This window comes from Petromyzon marinus, chromosome 16 (assembly GCF_048934315.1).
Source record: "Petromyzon marinus isolate PM22_M1 ecotype Great Lakes invasive population chromosome 16, UKy_Petmar_22M1.pri1.0, whole genome shotgun sequence".
NCBI lineage: Eukaryota > Metazoa > Chordata > Hyperoartia > Petromyzontiformes > Petromyzontidae > Petromyzon > Petromyzon marinus.
The window spans coordinates 17,597,775-17,613,529 of record NC_133682.1 but is presented as its reverse complement, the minus strand read 5'-3'; the positions used below and the strand labels follow the sequence as shown (position 1 = coordinate 17,613,529).

Below are 15,755 nucleotides of genomic sequence, written 5' to 3'. Positions count from 1 at the left end.
TGAAATTTTCTGCACTCGCTTGCAATCTTGCGTCTCTTCGGTTCCGGCATTTCTGGTGACCCTGAGCAAATGTTTTCTTCGATTGCTTGCTTTGTGGAGACGCTGCCTTGTTCAAGACAATAGCGCCATCTAGTGTTTAAATTAAGAAATGCAATACAGTGGGCCATAGTCCATTATATTTTTAAACTTTGATACGGGCCAATTAAAAATGGATGGCGGGCCGCATTTGGCCCGCGGGCCGTAGTTTGGACACCCCTGGTTTATAGCATGTTATATAATAATGAATAGTATAACATTGTAATGTTTAACATAATTCATAAGGCAATATATAGTATTGTAATTTTATAGTGAATATACAGCTGTGTGGTATACAGTAGGGTTGGTAGAATAATACATAGTGTAATATTACAAGTCTAATATTTTACAGTCTAAAGTATAGGGTAGTCTAAAGTAACGCATTGTGTAATTCAAGGGTGGGTTTGTCTATGGTAGTGTATATTACGGTGTATAGTTGTGTAATGTAGGAAAAAGTTTATTTGGAGACATATCAATATAATGCATAATGTTAGAGCTTACATTGGGCTGTGTATACGATATTATACAATGTAGTTTAGATTGGAAGGTATAACATTACAATGTATAGTAGTCTAGTTTATGGCATGGTTGTAATGCAACACAGGACAGAGCAGCACATCGTGGCTGTTTCTCCCCCCTCCTCCGTTCCGAGCATGGATGGACTCGTCCGTCTGAACGAGGCTCGTCGCTCTCCGTGGTGCTAACGTTGGAAAGAAGGAAAAAACCGCCACCCATTTTTTTCGCCATATGGCATTGTAATGTATAACGACTTATTGTTAGTGGCTCAGCTGATGGAGAGTATATAGAGTTTATTGATGACATTGATGTAGTTTGTATTTTAGTTTTTTTATTAGTTTACTATATGGTATTCATTAGATAGTGTAGTGTATACCCAGTTACTTTATGTTTATAGCTCAATTTATTGAAGAATATATTGAGTACATTTATTATATTGATGAAGTTTCTACTTAGTTTTTTTTCACATCGGTTTATTGTATGATAGTTGGGTAGTTGCAGTCCTTTAGCATCCATATACTAAATGCCTCTGTTGAGATGGAAACTTTGACTTTAACATAGCTATTTCCGTGACCAGTCACATGCTAATCCCTCACATTAACATCATGCTAATCTCCCAGTTACATGCTAATTTCTGACTTTAACACCCTGCTGATCCAACACTTTAACGCAGCTATTTAAATGCTAAATTATCCTGTTTGATATGTAAACTCCTTTGTCAAGGCACTTTACCTCTCCCACCTAGTTTAAACGACACTGCGAATCTTAGCAGCAGTCATTGAAGTGCTGTCGTCCCGACAGTTCTGTTCCTTCACCTGAAGAAGGCTACTTATGTTGTGGCCGAAACGTCGTGAAAATTTTATTTTTTATTACGTTTTTTTTTCCATTCTACGTTACTTTACCGAAAGAACCAAGAAGATGAATCCCTGCAGTCACGAAAGCTTTAAATCTGAACTTTACGCAATTAAAAATCATAGTGTAAGATAAGACTACAATCGTTGTCTGCTGTGAGGATCTTCTGTACTCAGGGCCCCGAATGTTTGTGGCAAGTGAAAGTTTGTCTCAGCAAAATATAAGATTTCTCACAGTAGCATACCGTATGACCACACGTCGCTCTGCACCTTGTAGAGCCCATGGAACATGCTTTCTGAAGACATCCACTTTACAGGCAGAGGCACCTAATGGACATGACCGCATGGCCACAAGCACAACAACAATACGTTCAGTAAATTCAGTTCAGGCCGATGCATCGCGATTCGTCATACGTTTTTTGCGTCAGGCCATATTCATCTGGCCAAATTAGCGTCATCTAGCCCTCCACTACCCTGAAGGGTTAAATGTGTAGTGACATCACGGGATGGCACTGTGTAGTGCCGGGCCTAGAGAGGCACGGCGTGCGGTGTATTGACATCGCGGATACCACTCTGGTGTGGGTGTAGTACCGGCCCTAGAGGGGCTCGGTCAGCGCTGATTGATCCCGCTGGATGGCATCACGCTTGGCGTGCAGTGCCAACCCAACAGGATAGGGTGTGGGAGTGCCGACCGTAGGAAACGGGTTACTAAATGCCATGGCACTCTGGTTGACCCGAGAGGACACGTGACCGGTTAAGTCTACAAAGGGGCCCCAAGTGGGGGCTAGGGGTGGTCACGTGGTTGGGGTCCAGATCCTGCTGCTCGATGATTCTAGAAGGTGGTCGTGGCCAAGGGCGGAGCCAGCCACGCCACAGAGAATATAAGCTGGGTCCCCCAGAGGGACCGGCGTTGTTGGTCATCCTGAAGAAACCTTTGTCTACGTCTACGTTCTACCGAGTCTCCAACACATGGACTGGGACCCGAGCTGTGGTCCCGTTCTGTCGTAGCTAGTCATGTTGTAATTAGTGTAGTTAGCTTGGTGGTCACCACCACAGGTTGTTATTCTGGGCCAGTTACCCCGTGTACCACATGGGGGGGGAGGAGGAAGGGGATTTGTGAAATTGCCCCATATTTTTAACTGTCGGCAGAGAAGGGAGATTGAATCCAATTGCCGACCTCTGGATTGCAAATCCAGGGTGGGAGAGCCATTGAACCACCGTGTGTGGCAGCACCCCCACTCTTTTTTTCTTAGGGGCTGTGCAAAATAAAAGAAAAACATTGAGTACAATTAAAGTGATGGGCCTTCTATCCCGATGATGGTGATGACATTGGCGATACTGATAATGATGCTGATGATGCTAAGTAAGGTGAAGGACTCACATTGCCCTTCACCATGTAGTTGGGGTCAGTCTGGACGTCCCGTGCCAGCCCAAAGTCGCAAATCTTTGCGATGTGTCCATGCGTTACCAGCAATTTCCTCGCAGCCAGGTCGCGGTGGATGCACTAAAAAAAAGAAAAAAATTCCCTGTGTGGCCTTCAACCAACTTGGGGCAACTTCTGTGAAGGTCGGCCACGGTACACGACGGGGTGGGTGCCCAGCAACACGCCCGGCCGCCTTTGTCTCCCCAGTGTAGATGTTTACACACCGCACCAGGTACTCATTTGAGACTGAGTCCACCTGGGGAGGCCCAAGACCGGTTCAGATAATTGTCACTGATGTTGGCCGTGAGCGGGAATCTAACTCTGGCCGTTGGGTTCGTAGCACAGTGAACTAACCACTGAGCGACCACTCGCTACCCAGACAGCCATATTAAGGGCAACAAAGACGTGCACCACAGACACAGTCAAATACAAAGACACAGTTAAACACGCACAGTCACAGAGACACAGTTAAACATACTCTTTGGTTCTTTCGGTAAAGTAACATAGGTATAAAATAAAACAAATCACGACGTTTCGGGCGCTAAACCCTGTTTGTTTGGTATGCTTCTCTCTCTGTGTCCCCTGTTGTATCTGTGTTAGTTCCCCCCTACTTGTGTGTCTGTATATACATCTGGGGTTATGTGTTTCCTCTCGTAAATTTAGCTCTTCTGTACCTAATGATGGCTGCTTGTGTTGCAACCGAAACGTCGTACGCTATTATGTTATTTTATTATTTCTTATTTATACGTGACTTTACCGAAAAAAACAAAGAGTAATTCCTGCAGTCACAAAAGCTTCGAATCAAGTCTGAACCACCTCTACGGGGAGGTATGAGGTTTGTGTCTTTGTGTTGTCTCTGCTTGTGTATCTGCCTTTGTGTCTTGGCTTGGATTTGTGTCTCTGTGCTGTCTCTGCCTGTGTGTGGGCCTTGGTGTTTCCGAGTGTGTGCTGCTGCACCCCCTTTGCTCCATGCATACCTCATGCTAAATTGTCCCATTGTCTCTCAGCCTTACCTTCTCTGCCTATTTAAGGCGACTTCACTGTGTGCGTGTCTGTGCTGGTTCACTCTACCTGGATGTCTATGTGTGTGTGCGCGGTCTGTATTTTAAATTTCATACTTAACTTGCAATTTAGCAATCTTTGAAATAGCGTAATCAACCAGACTATGCGTTAATTGTGTTTTGACCGACCATCTGTGTTGCTTTATATGGTTTCCAAATTTTGCTAAACCCTGTTTGTTTGGTATGCTTCTCTCTCTGTGTCCCCTGTTGTATCTGTGTTAGTTCCCCCCTACTTGTGTGTATGTATATACATCTGGGTTTATGTGTTTCCTCTCTCTCGTAAATTTAGCTCTTCTGTACCTGATGATGGCTGCTTGTGTTGCAACCGAAACGTCGTACGCTATTATGTTATTTTATTATTTCTTATTTATACGTGACTTTACCGAAAAAAAAACAAAGAGTAATTCCTGCAGTCACGAAAGCTTTGAATCAAGTCTGTAGTGCCTCTTGTTAAACAGTGCTTTAGTTAAACAGGAAAATTAATAAATCCAGCAGGCATGACTTGAAAAGTAACAAATTTACATTTTGGGTGGCACTCTAAATCGTCCGGTAAATCGTGTCGCCAATTATAATGTCTGCGTTTATCTGCGCGTGTCTGTGTACCCCCAGTGGAGGAATACGTGCGCAGCTTGCTGGACAACCCTGAGTTGATTGACCATCTGGCACTGGCCTCGGAGCAGGTGAGACTCCGTATGCGTGCATCAGCTCTGCCCCCCCCCTCATATTTATGGTGCGGGCCTGTACCCTTGTCCGACCCCTCACTTCCGCGTTGCATCCAGCTGCCTCACTGAAGAAAGGGACACTTGCCTTGCGCTGAGTACGACGTTTCGCTGGTTGTAATCGCCAGGGAAACGATATACTCGATTTGTAAGTGTTGTGGGTTTACTCTCCAATACACTGGCGTGCTGCAGTAGTAACTAATTGACACGTTTTGTTTTACGTAGCAAACCTTACTAATTGGCTGTACCGGGTTAACTACACACATTTACGCGCTCTTACCCAAAAAACCTTTATTATGGATAATATTGGTCGCGAAAGAATACGTGTTAAACAGCTCCCTTTTAGAACGTCTCATCCTCACCAGCAATGGTCAATCAATCAAATAAATCCTAGATTTATAACGTGGAATATTTAGCAAAAAGCAGAGACGGAAGGGTGAAACTCTAGAGGTAGCTCTATGATATCTGCTTTTGTGGAACGTTCTCTAACACAGATGGCCGTACTGCTCTGAGATAAATCAGACTGGATCCTTCGTCTCGTTACGTGATGGCGGTTGCAAAATTGTTGTTGACGCGTGCATGTGCCGTGCGTGTGCTGTGTACGTGTGCAGGATGTGGTGGAGTCCCGGGTAATCTTTCCCGAACATCTCCCGCTGTCCCAGCTGCAGCAAGGTGTGCGCTCCGGCCGGTTTGTCCAGGGAACCTTCCTTGCGAGTCGTGAGAATTACCTGGAGGGGACTCTGAGGGTGCGAGGGGACGGTGACAGTGATAAAGAGGTACACGTTTCACAAGCCTGCGTCTGGAAGGAACAATGCTGTTCGATCGTATCTGTGTGAGTTTTAAAAACAAATTTATAATGAAGCAGTGGCATAGCGTTCTTGGCATGAGCAGTAGCTCTTAACCTTTACTGCAAGGCTGCAGTAAAGGTTAAGAGCTACTGGGCTAAAATATTTGTATTTTGAACGTCTTTTGCACCCTACGTAGGTGTCGTAGCCTGGCTCCTGCCGCCCCGGCCTGTGGGTCCTGGTGCAGTTGCACTGCCTGCACACTCGATAGCTACGCCACCACAACCACAGTATATACGTTATTGTGACTACTTTAATAATAGGGGTTTTCCCTTTTTCTGGCAACAAAACTGAAACCTTTTGCAAGGAATCATGTGTGCATTAACCACAATACTTGTGGTCAAAATGCAAACAAAAAACACACTATGATAATCCATGATAAGGCGATCTAACCCAAAAACCTTCATTATGAATAATATTGGTCGCGAAAGCCGACATGTTAAACACACTATGATAATATATGCATTGTCCTTGAGACTGATTGGTCCACACCAGGGACGGCTTTCTTTTGAGCCTCGACCCAATTGGTGCGAGACCAGAGGATGCCAAAAGGCATACGCATATATTGCAAATATTATCAGTGTGTTTTTCTTTGCATTTTGACCACAAGTATTGTGGTTAATGCACACATGATTCCTTGTAAAAGGTTTCAGTTTTGTTGCCAGAAAAAAGGGGAAAAACCCTATTATATTTTGGTACTGGCAAAGCAGGTCTAATGATGGTTGTGACTACTTTGTTAACAAAATGAATGGTCTATTTCCACGTCCAAAATGTAACGTTAAATAACAATTAGGTACATTGGCCCTTTGTTGGAGAAAAAACTCAGTCCAGAAATCGCCCTGCTTGAACATATGTTACTGAAAAACATTGGTTTCAGAAGATTGATAGGCTCATAGTCCTACATTTTAAATTGTTTATTCGTGGTATTAAAACTCTTGTACAGTAAAACCTTGGATTGCGAGCATAATTCGTTCCGGAAACGTGTTTGTAATCCAAAGCACTCGTATATCAAAGCACTCGTATATCAGTTGTGATCACGTGACGCTCGGCAGTACAAAGCTGCTCGTATTGCAAGACCCTCGCTCGTTTATCAAATTCATATTCATTAAAAATTTTGCTCGTCTTGTAAAACACTCGCAGACCAAGTTACTCGCAATCCAAGGTTTTACTGTATATGCTGCTCTCTAACAGCACTTGGCCCAGCGGTCTGTTCAGGCTATACGGGGGATCTTTTTTGTCTCCGTGCAGGTGTTGATCCAGGGGCTGCAGCATTTAAACCGCGCGATGCACGACGACATCGTGTGCGTGGAGATGTTCCCCGAGGAGCGCTGGGTTGCCCCCTCCTCGCTGGTCCTGCACGATGAGGGCGTCGCAGGGGACGTTGCAGAAGAGAATGAGGAGGATGTGGTGAGTGGAGCGTCAACACTGCTGAACCAAAATCAAACCCAGACACCTGCAGTGTGCGTGTCTCTCTCCCCGTGGTCGCATGGATTTTTCTCCAGGTCCTCCGGCTTTTCCCTCCACAGTTACAATCTGACATGCACTTAGAGTATTTGGCTGCTATCAATTTCAAATGTGATAAGATACTTCATTGAACGATCATTTGTGGCCAGGTCACTTAAAAAGAGCTATGTAGCTCTCAGGGTCCTTACCTGGTAAAGTTAAAATAGTTTATAGTTTTTAAATAGTTTTAATATAGTTTAAACAAAGAATAACAACAAAGACTCAACCACTTCAAGAGAGACCTTAAACATAATGAACACCGTGTGACCAGACAACAATCCACATTAGAGATGCTGTTAGCTTGATTTTGCGTTTATTAAATTACTTTACCTTACATTACTTCAAAATCAAGTCAGGAGTGCTAATCATTTCGTTCTTTTTTTGTATGTACGTAGGGGTTATTTGACCATACTTCGGTGCGGGTTGGTGAAGGGGGGGGGCATAGATCAGGAGCATAGAAGGACAGGACAACAGTTCATTTTGCTGTACTGCGCTCTGCTGCCAGCCATTTTGGCGCAGAGCCTATACCACCTGTTATGCATATCCAGGCTCAACACGGCGTCGCTTCCACGGTCTGAGCTGGGTCACAGGGTGGCCTCTATATTGAAAAGTAATTTCTTTAGAACTGCTTTTTGTATCTAGATTGTTGTCCTTTCCGCGCACCTCCGATTAGCATGATTGGCTGTGTACGGTGCGAAATAAGTTCTACATGCATACATACCACAGTGACAAAATGCAAAACATAATAAAGTACAGCAATGAAGTTAATTGAAATTGGCACGAAAACACCCGTGGTTTATGAAAAGTCGACAATTTTTCACAAACATAAACAAGTGTTAGATATTAAATCGCATGTAGTGCAAGTTGGCTTGGGCAGATTATTTATAGACTGATCATTGCACAGTTATACTTATAAAAACGTTACGTAAACATTAAACACATATAGGGTGACTGATGTGCTAAGCAGGTAAGAGAAAATGTCAATCAGTGAAATCATAAAGAATCGAGAGATTAAGCATCAAATTGTGAATTGGATGGGAGGGTAACCTTTGTTGTAGATAATATTGGTCGCAAAAGCCTACGCGGTTTTTTTTTTAACGTGTGGTATCTGATGGGCGTGTTCCGGTTGATTCTATCAATTGCCAGAACTGTTTTAACTTATCAATATTTACGGAGGACTCCTCACTGTGATCTTTTGTCATTTTAACAAAGCGTCAGTCTCATTATTGACATTGATGAGACACAGCATGAAACCACATCCGCAGGTTAAGCGCTATTGTTTTGGATTGCTCCTTCCCCTTCAAGCCAAATTGTATTGTGTTACGCAGTGAGTTGGAAAAAAAATAGTTAATTCATTATTTCAGTGTGTGAGAGAGACGCTACTGTGGTGACTGCTCATTTGAGTTTGCGTTGTCATCTCCCGGTGCTATCCCAGCTGCTGCTGCTGCTGTCGTCGCTCTTGCTTAGATTACGCAACACGATGTTTGTCCTTTGTTTTGGTCTCCAGCTGAAAGCCGAAAGTGGGAAGATGCGTCGGCCCACTGGCAAAGTGGTCGGCATCATCAAGCGGAACTCGAGGCCGCTGTGCGGCATCCTCATGCCCAGCCCAATCAAGGAGGTGGGCTGATCTGCATGTGTGTGTGTACGTGTGAGGAGCGGTGATGTAGCGGTTAGCGCGCTGCGCTACGAATTCTGGGACCCGAGTTGGATTATATTTATCGCTCATAACCAATAAACAGCGGCAAATGTCTGAACCTGTCTTGGGCCCTTCCCTAGGTCGACTCGGCCATAAATGAGTCTCTGATGTGGCATATAAACATCAGCGCTGTGGAGACAAAGGCGGTCGGGCATGGTGCTGGCCGTACCCACCCCGTCGTTTGCCGTACCAGCTTGAATAGGTGTGTGCTGACGGCACTCGCCCAAACAGTTTGTTGAATGCCTTACTGGGGGCTCTTTGTGTGTGTTGCAGGCCACCCGCCACCTGTTCACGCCCGCGGACCGCCGCATGCCACGAGTGCGGGTGGAGACAAGACAAGCAGCGTCCCTGCAGGCCCACCGCATCGTGGTGGCCATCGATGGCTGGCTGCGACACTCCTGCTACCCGAACGTTCGACTGCACCGTGACGCCCCGCACGCCGTGACACCTCATCCGTCCGTCCCGTGGTCGGCATCGTCGGGCTCATCCTTCTGTCTCTTGACGCACGGCCACGCGGCTCTGTATGCAATACAGCCGTCGAACCCAAAACACGAACGGTGACACGGTGAATTGGAAGTCAGGGTGGATGAGCTGGCACCACTGTGATTTTTTTGTTTGAAAGCATGGCAAACTCACCTGTGATTCAACCTAGGTTATTAAGGTGTTGTAAGTTGATAGTCTCAGCCCAGTCACCAATAACTGCACCAAAAACGATATTAAATTTGGTCGTGCACTTCGATTGTTGAATTTCCATCTCTGAGAAAACTACTGCTTTTGACTGCCATGTGATGAACATTACTTTGATTGGCAGAGTGGTTGGAAAAGCACTGCCCCCCTACAATTTGGACCGCATTTCACTTAATTGGATCTTAGAAGTAGCTCTGTTATGTGTGCTCCTGTGGGTCGTCCTTGACCACGAAGGGTGGTATAGATTGCTTGTCTTGTGTGATACCATTAACACAATGAGAAAAAAATTTGGGGAAAAGCTAAATATATTGTTAAGATGGATTATTTGGGTTGTATCTTTGTTTAAACAGATGCCGGTTAATATTCTACATCATGAACGTTAGGTACAAGGTTGGCATTGTGGTTGTGCTTTTCATACCTATTTGCCACTGCACAACCGAGCGGCACCACGGCTGGCACGGTTTAGTAGGCTGCAGGTTGTTTATTCACTGCAAAAGCGGATCCATGCCATGAACGGTCAATGCTTTGAACAAGTCTAGGCACGTGCAGATGACGCTGTGGTGCCACGTCCCCGTGGTGTACCGACTGCCGTCACCCAATTAACGTGTCGCTAGCCCCGCCCCTGGCCCTGCTCGGCCCCCGGATAGATTTGGATGCCTTGTGGGGCCAGCATATCACGGTTTGGTTCCGGTTCGACACGGCAAAAAGCCAGTGGGTGACCACAGACACCTCGAGAGATCTGCGCCGTCTGGGTTCTAATGTATCATTGGAAAAGGGATACCGGTGACGATTGGCCACGTATGTGCATATGCATGTTGAACTTCTTCCGTACCATACGTAAACAACCGTGCTAATCGTCGGTGTGCTTGTGCAGGGCCATTTTGCGCGCTCTCTGGGCGAATGTGGGGATAAGGAGACGGAGACAGAGGTGCTGCTGCTGGAGCACGACGTGCCACACCAGCCCTTCAGCCAGGCCGTACTTGCATGCCTGTCCCCTCCCACGTTCAGCATCACAGCAGAGGTACGCATGAGACGTGTGACGATATGTCAATTCATCGATTGAGTTCAATTCTTACGCCTGCGGTGTGTTGGTGTGTTTGGTCGTGCATGTGAGAATCCTTTACTTCAATGTTCTTTATTACAAGGCCCACGGGCCACTCGTAGCCTCTGGGTGGCCTTTGGTGTGGCCCATGACGTGTGGCCCCCGACAATAGACAAATGCGAAAACACCCCCCATCGTGCTGTCAAACCTCAATAGTTTCAAGATGTTTGGCCTGCGTAGAATACCTTCTAGAGGGGCTCTCTGGAGCTCTCCCTCCAGTCGAGGTCCTTCCGCTGCACTGGCATGAACGAGAAGCCACGGGGCTCTACACCTTTACCGCAGACCGTATATAGAAAAGCCGTCGACCTGAAAGAAAGTCGATGGCTCGGACACATCATCGTAAGAAGAGAGGAAATTCACATCGGAGGAAGGAAGGCGACGGACTTATGGAAGCACCAGGGCGGAGACCCGAGAGGCAGGCCTCGAGAGATGCGGATCAAAGTGGTGAGCCAGGATGTGGAGGACTCTGCAGTAGCCGTGGAGATGGTCCAGTACAGAAATGAATGGAGCAAGGGGACTACAAACTTTTTTCCTATAACGCTGTACTTGCGTTCCTGAAGAACACCGAATTGTGAAAAAATCGCATAATAAATAATATAGGGTAAAGCACAGTCCGCGATAACACGTGAGATGCGTACGCAGGCTTAACAAAGACTTTGGGTACGTGAGTAGCATCTAGAAGCATCCAGAAGCATCCCGCCTTGTGTGATGCTACACCGAGGCAACCGTACAACCGCTTATTCTGCCTCGCACAACGCAGTTCTGTTCACTCGATCGCCTTTTATCCAATTCGCATCCATGTTATGAAAAAAATGTGTTCCCTAATGCATTCATCGCATTATATCTAATTCACGATATGAAAACACACAGAGTTATAGGAGAACGGACTGTACTTTGAAAATATTCAGTCGCCTATTGAGAAGATAGAACGCCATTAGAATGAAGTTGGTTTACCCATGTATGGCTCACCCTGTGTTTTGTTTGTTGTAAGGCAGCGTTTTGTTGAACCTGGTGCTGTGTGTGTCCCGTACAAGGACCAGGCTGGCAGGGAGGACCTCCGTGCGTTGTCCATCTGCAGTGTGGATCCTCCAGGCTGCACAGACATCGACGATGCCCTACACTGCAAACCGCTCGACAATGGGAACACCGAGGTATTCATTTGGTGGTGGTAATCGTGGTCACGGTCGCGGTAATTCGTGCCTATTCCTTTCATGGTTTTGTCAATGCTAGCGGAGGTGACAAGGGGAGTTTAGTGGCACAATGATAAGTGCACTGCACATTCATCCTGTCAAGCTGGTTTAGTTCCAGTCATGGCTAACACCGGTACAGAGTGATATCTAAAAAAACTGCCCAAGTTCTCCCCTTCACCACATGCATTGACCATCGTAATAAAGCAAGGTCAAATGACAATCGCGACCCATTACGGCATGGAGAAGCCCTCATCCTGCAGTGGATTGACAAAGGGGTGGACAATATTCCTGTTATTAAGTTTCCAAACATTGTTGCCTTAGTGCCCGTATTCTTGGTCTCTGCTCGGCTCAGGACTGACTTCAACATGGCTCGGTTCTGGCTTGATCTGCTCCGTTGCCTCCAAAGAAGCATGAGTGGCTCAGCTGTGCCTTGGCTCAGGCTTAGCTCACGGAAATTCTGAGCGTGGCAGGGAGCATGCAGAGATATACGAGGAGGCACAAGAGACACAGAGGCTCAGGGCTGGAACCATGCTTAGAGGCAGCTCGGGTTTTAAGCGTTGCTTTGATGTGGATTATTGAGAATTATAATCATAATATTTATACTGGAGGAATCCGATGAGCTATAAAGCTATTTTTCACATGTCCAGCAGAGGCGGGTAAGAACGTTACAACAACAAACAGTACAAAAACATAATAGTAGTGCAAAGTACAAGAAAGATAAACAAATAACCCAAACACAAACAAATACAACGAAACCATCCCCATCCTACCAGGCAAAGCCCACTGAGGTATTGATTTATTTTTGATTAATGACCTGGCCACAAATGAATAGCTCAACAAAGTGGCCCATCATTTGGACATTTATAGCAGCCAAAATAATAGAAATAATCTCAATGCATGTTGCGCGAGAGCCAAGCCTGAGCCAAGCCATGGCTAAGACCCCACTGGCCTAAGTGTCCACGTCACTGGCCGAATGCCTGGTTCACAATGAATGCACCAGGTAGTAATGGGTGTGCATTTCATTTAACATTATTCTGCTTTGGTTGGAGTGGCTATGGTGGAGGTTATGCATGCATGTGGAGTGAGCGACTTCCGACAGACGTCTAGTAGAAGGCGTCTTATTTATTAAAAGCACACAGGGCGATACACTTCGTAACGCGGCTACACCTAGGCTGTACAAACACGCAGCCCATCTGCGTCCTGTGTAGCTACGCTGGCTGGTTAACGAGCGTAGCGGCGGAGACAGAGCTGCTCTTGCAGAAGAACCAGCCACGTGGTCGAAGACGAAGAGATGATGACGGTAGCGACGCAACCAGGACCCAGACCCCACGCTAACAGCCCCGAAGTTCTGATTCGGTGCTCTTTATATCTGCCTGGAGTGGCCAAGCTCCACCTCTGGCCACGCCCCCTTTCTAGAACCTTCTAGGCCCTTCGGGATGGTTCCCGGAGCTTCTCGACTGACTCCGCCGTTGACCTTTACCCCAGATACGCCCCTTCATAATAAGGCATTATGTAATGCAGCTATAACCTTAATTACCCTTACAGGCCGGCAGGTATCACCCTGTCATTACACATCCATGCATGTGAGGGTGGTGACGGTGTATTAATGTGTGTTCTAGGTTGGGGTACACATCGCCGATGTGAGCTACTTTATCCGGCCGGGGAATGCCTTGGATGACGAGGCATCTCTGCGTGGTACCACAGTTTACCTGTGTGAGAAGGTGAGATGTGGATTTCTTCTTGCCACAATATCAAGTGTTTTACGACCTGCCGATTTCATCTTTTCATTCTTAACTTTACGACATGATGTAAAATATTATGATGTAACGATCATCGCGGTACCAGTTTCCCCACAACTGTAATTGTATTTGACATTTTCACCACATTTTTTTGTGTGCTTTTCAGTACTTCCCGTATGAATAACGATAACTTAAAAATGAATTAGAATAAAAAAATGTGCAACAACAATGCTAAATATATCTCATGATGTTTTAAACGAGTTGATTTTTGCGGATTTCTTATCATATGATGTACCGTGACATCATGAGCGGCAGGCTATCGGCGCAGTGGTAACACTCGTGCCTTGCAGCAAGGAGACGCTGGGTTTGATTACTCAACTCTTGTGCCTTTTTGCTTGCAGTTTTGTTTGTTCTCCCCCCTGTTAGTGAATGGGTTTCCTCTGGATTCATCAGATTTCCTCTAAATAAAACCCATACAATCTTTACTGGCATTCGCGAAAACATCTCCTTGCTGAACAGTTACCTGCAGGTGACTTAATCATGTATGGGTTTGCTTGCAAAACACTCGTTGAGTTGGTGCATATGTATTTGCCAGATTGTGTTTATTGACAGATAAGTTGTTGTGTTTGTGTTTGTGCGCCTGCAGAGGATTGATATGGTGCCAGAGTTATTGAGCTCAAACCTGTGTTCCTTGAGATCCAACGTCGACCGGTGAGATGCACCAACAACTGTTAACTCGCGAGTGCGCACATTGCAACCCATACTCAGCAGCTAACGTGCGTTGTTGCCAGGTGCACATGTAATCCCATGATGCGTGGCACTGTTAAAGTGTCATTGTACAGATCCACACTAGCATGTGTACATACATAAGCAGCCAAACCAGGATGGCACAATGGTAACACGTGTCTCACAGCAAGAATGGCCTAGGATTGATGCCCAACTTGGTTGCCTTTCCATGTAGCTTTTGTATGTTCTCCCCCTATTTAGCATGGGTTGACTCCAGGTTATCAGGTTTCCTCTCATCGCTAACATAAACGTGTTATTACTACTATGATCCTTAACCAAGAAAAGCCTCACTGAATCTCATAACTTCGGTAGGGTACTGCAAAGCTTTTGTAGTCGAACAATGGTTGCTACATATATATTTCAGTTGAGTAATTTGTAACAACCCAAACCGGTATTTGGTCAAACATCCCACTGCTGAAAGAATGACTCGACTACCAAAAACTTGGCAAGACCCTCCTGAAAAAGAGTCTCGAGACTTTGCGAGGCTTTCCTGAGTGAACACCCTGCACCACTCCAATGACGACGACTCCGCCACTCGACGGTGAATGGCGACGGTGCATGTGCTGTGCGCGTGCAGGCTGGCGTTCTCGTGCATATGGGAGATGACTCCAAAGGCTGAGATCGTGAGCACACGTTTTACCAAGAGCATCATCAATTCCAAGGTGATTTCCCCCCCACAGACGTTCAGTTTTTGTAAAACTCTCGTTTGCTTTCACGTGTATTGTATCGGTGCCTTGCTATGTTAGTGCAGTTGAGGTTTCCGGATGGCTGAGAGGTCAGAGCGTTGAGCTTGCACCTCTGGGTTCACAAGTGTAGCGAGATGAACCGGGTTCACAAGTGGTAGTTTGTATGTTGAACTTCTTTTGCACCGTACGTAGCCAACTGTGCTAATCGGAGGTGCGAGGTAGGACATGAAAGTAGTGAGTTGATGGTCTCTGTCCAGTCAACAATCACTGCACAAAACACAGAACATACCAATTCGTCACGAGTACAGCACACCGGTGTGTTGTACCAGTGACGAATTGGCCACGTTCTGTTTATGTGACAACCCTTACTAGTCCTCTGTGGGGTGGTGGTGGGTTTAACGACATATTTATGTATTTACACAATCTAACCCAAAAAAACCTGTATTATGGATGATATTGGTCACGAAAGCCTACGTGTTAAACTCACTGCACAAAAGACCACCAAATTACATTGCACTAAATTTGGTTAAATTACAGCTTTGAGAATTCAAAAAATATCAATTTTGCTGTCTTTGGGTGAGCGTAACCCTCAGTGGTCATCGGGAGCCACGTAGACATCTGTTGAGTTCTGGCTTGGGCTTGGATCAGGCGTGGGCATTGTGTAATTGCGAGGACCCCATGGTTCACCCGTGGTGTGTTCATCGTATCCCCGCAGGCGTCTCTGACATACGCAGAGGCTCAGCTAATGATGGACGACGCCGGGCGGAAGGACCCGGTCACCAGCAGCTTGCGTGGCCTCCACTCCCTGGCCAAGATCCTCAAGCAGAGGCGCATTCAAAACGGGTAACTCATTGTCAAGATCCTCATCCCCTCCAC

The 15,755-nt window shown here is 46.1% G+C and overlaps 1 protein-coding gene across 1 annotated transcript; it reads left to right on the top strand.

Annotated features, from left to right (window-relative positions):
- The first annotated feature begins 8,497 nt into the window (after nucleotides 1-8,497).
- On the top strand, nucleotides 8,498-9,279 carry LOC142924719 (exosome complex exonuclease RRP44-like). Its single transcript, XM_076067369.1, has 2 exons — nucleotides 8,498-8,611; nucleotides 8,963-9,279. Exons 1-2 carry the CDS (start codon nucleotides 8,522-8,524, stop codon nucleotides 9,248-9,250), a joined length of 378 nt encoding a protein of 125 aa, XP_075923484.1. The 5' UTR covers nucleotides 8,498-8,521; the 3' UTR covers nucleotides 9,251-9,279.
- Nucleotides 9,280-15,755: the final 6,476 nt, after the last annotated feature.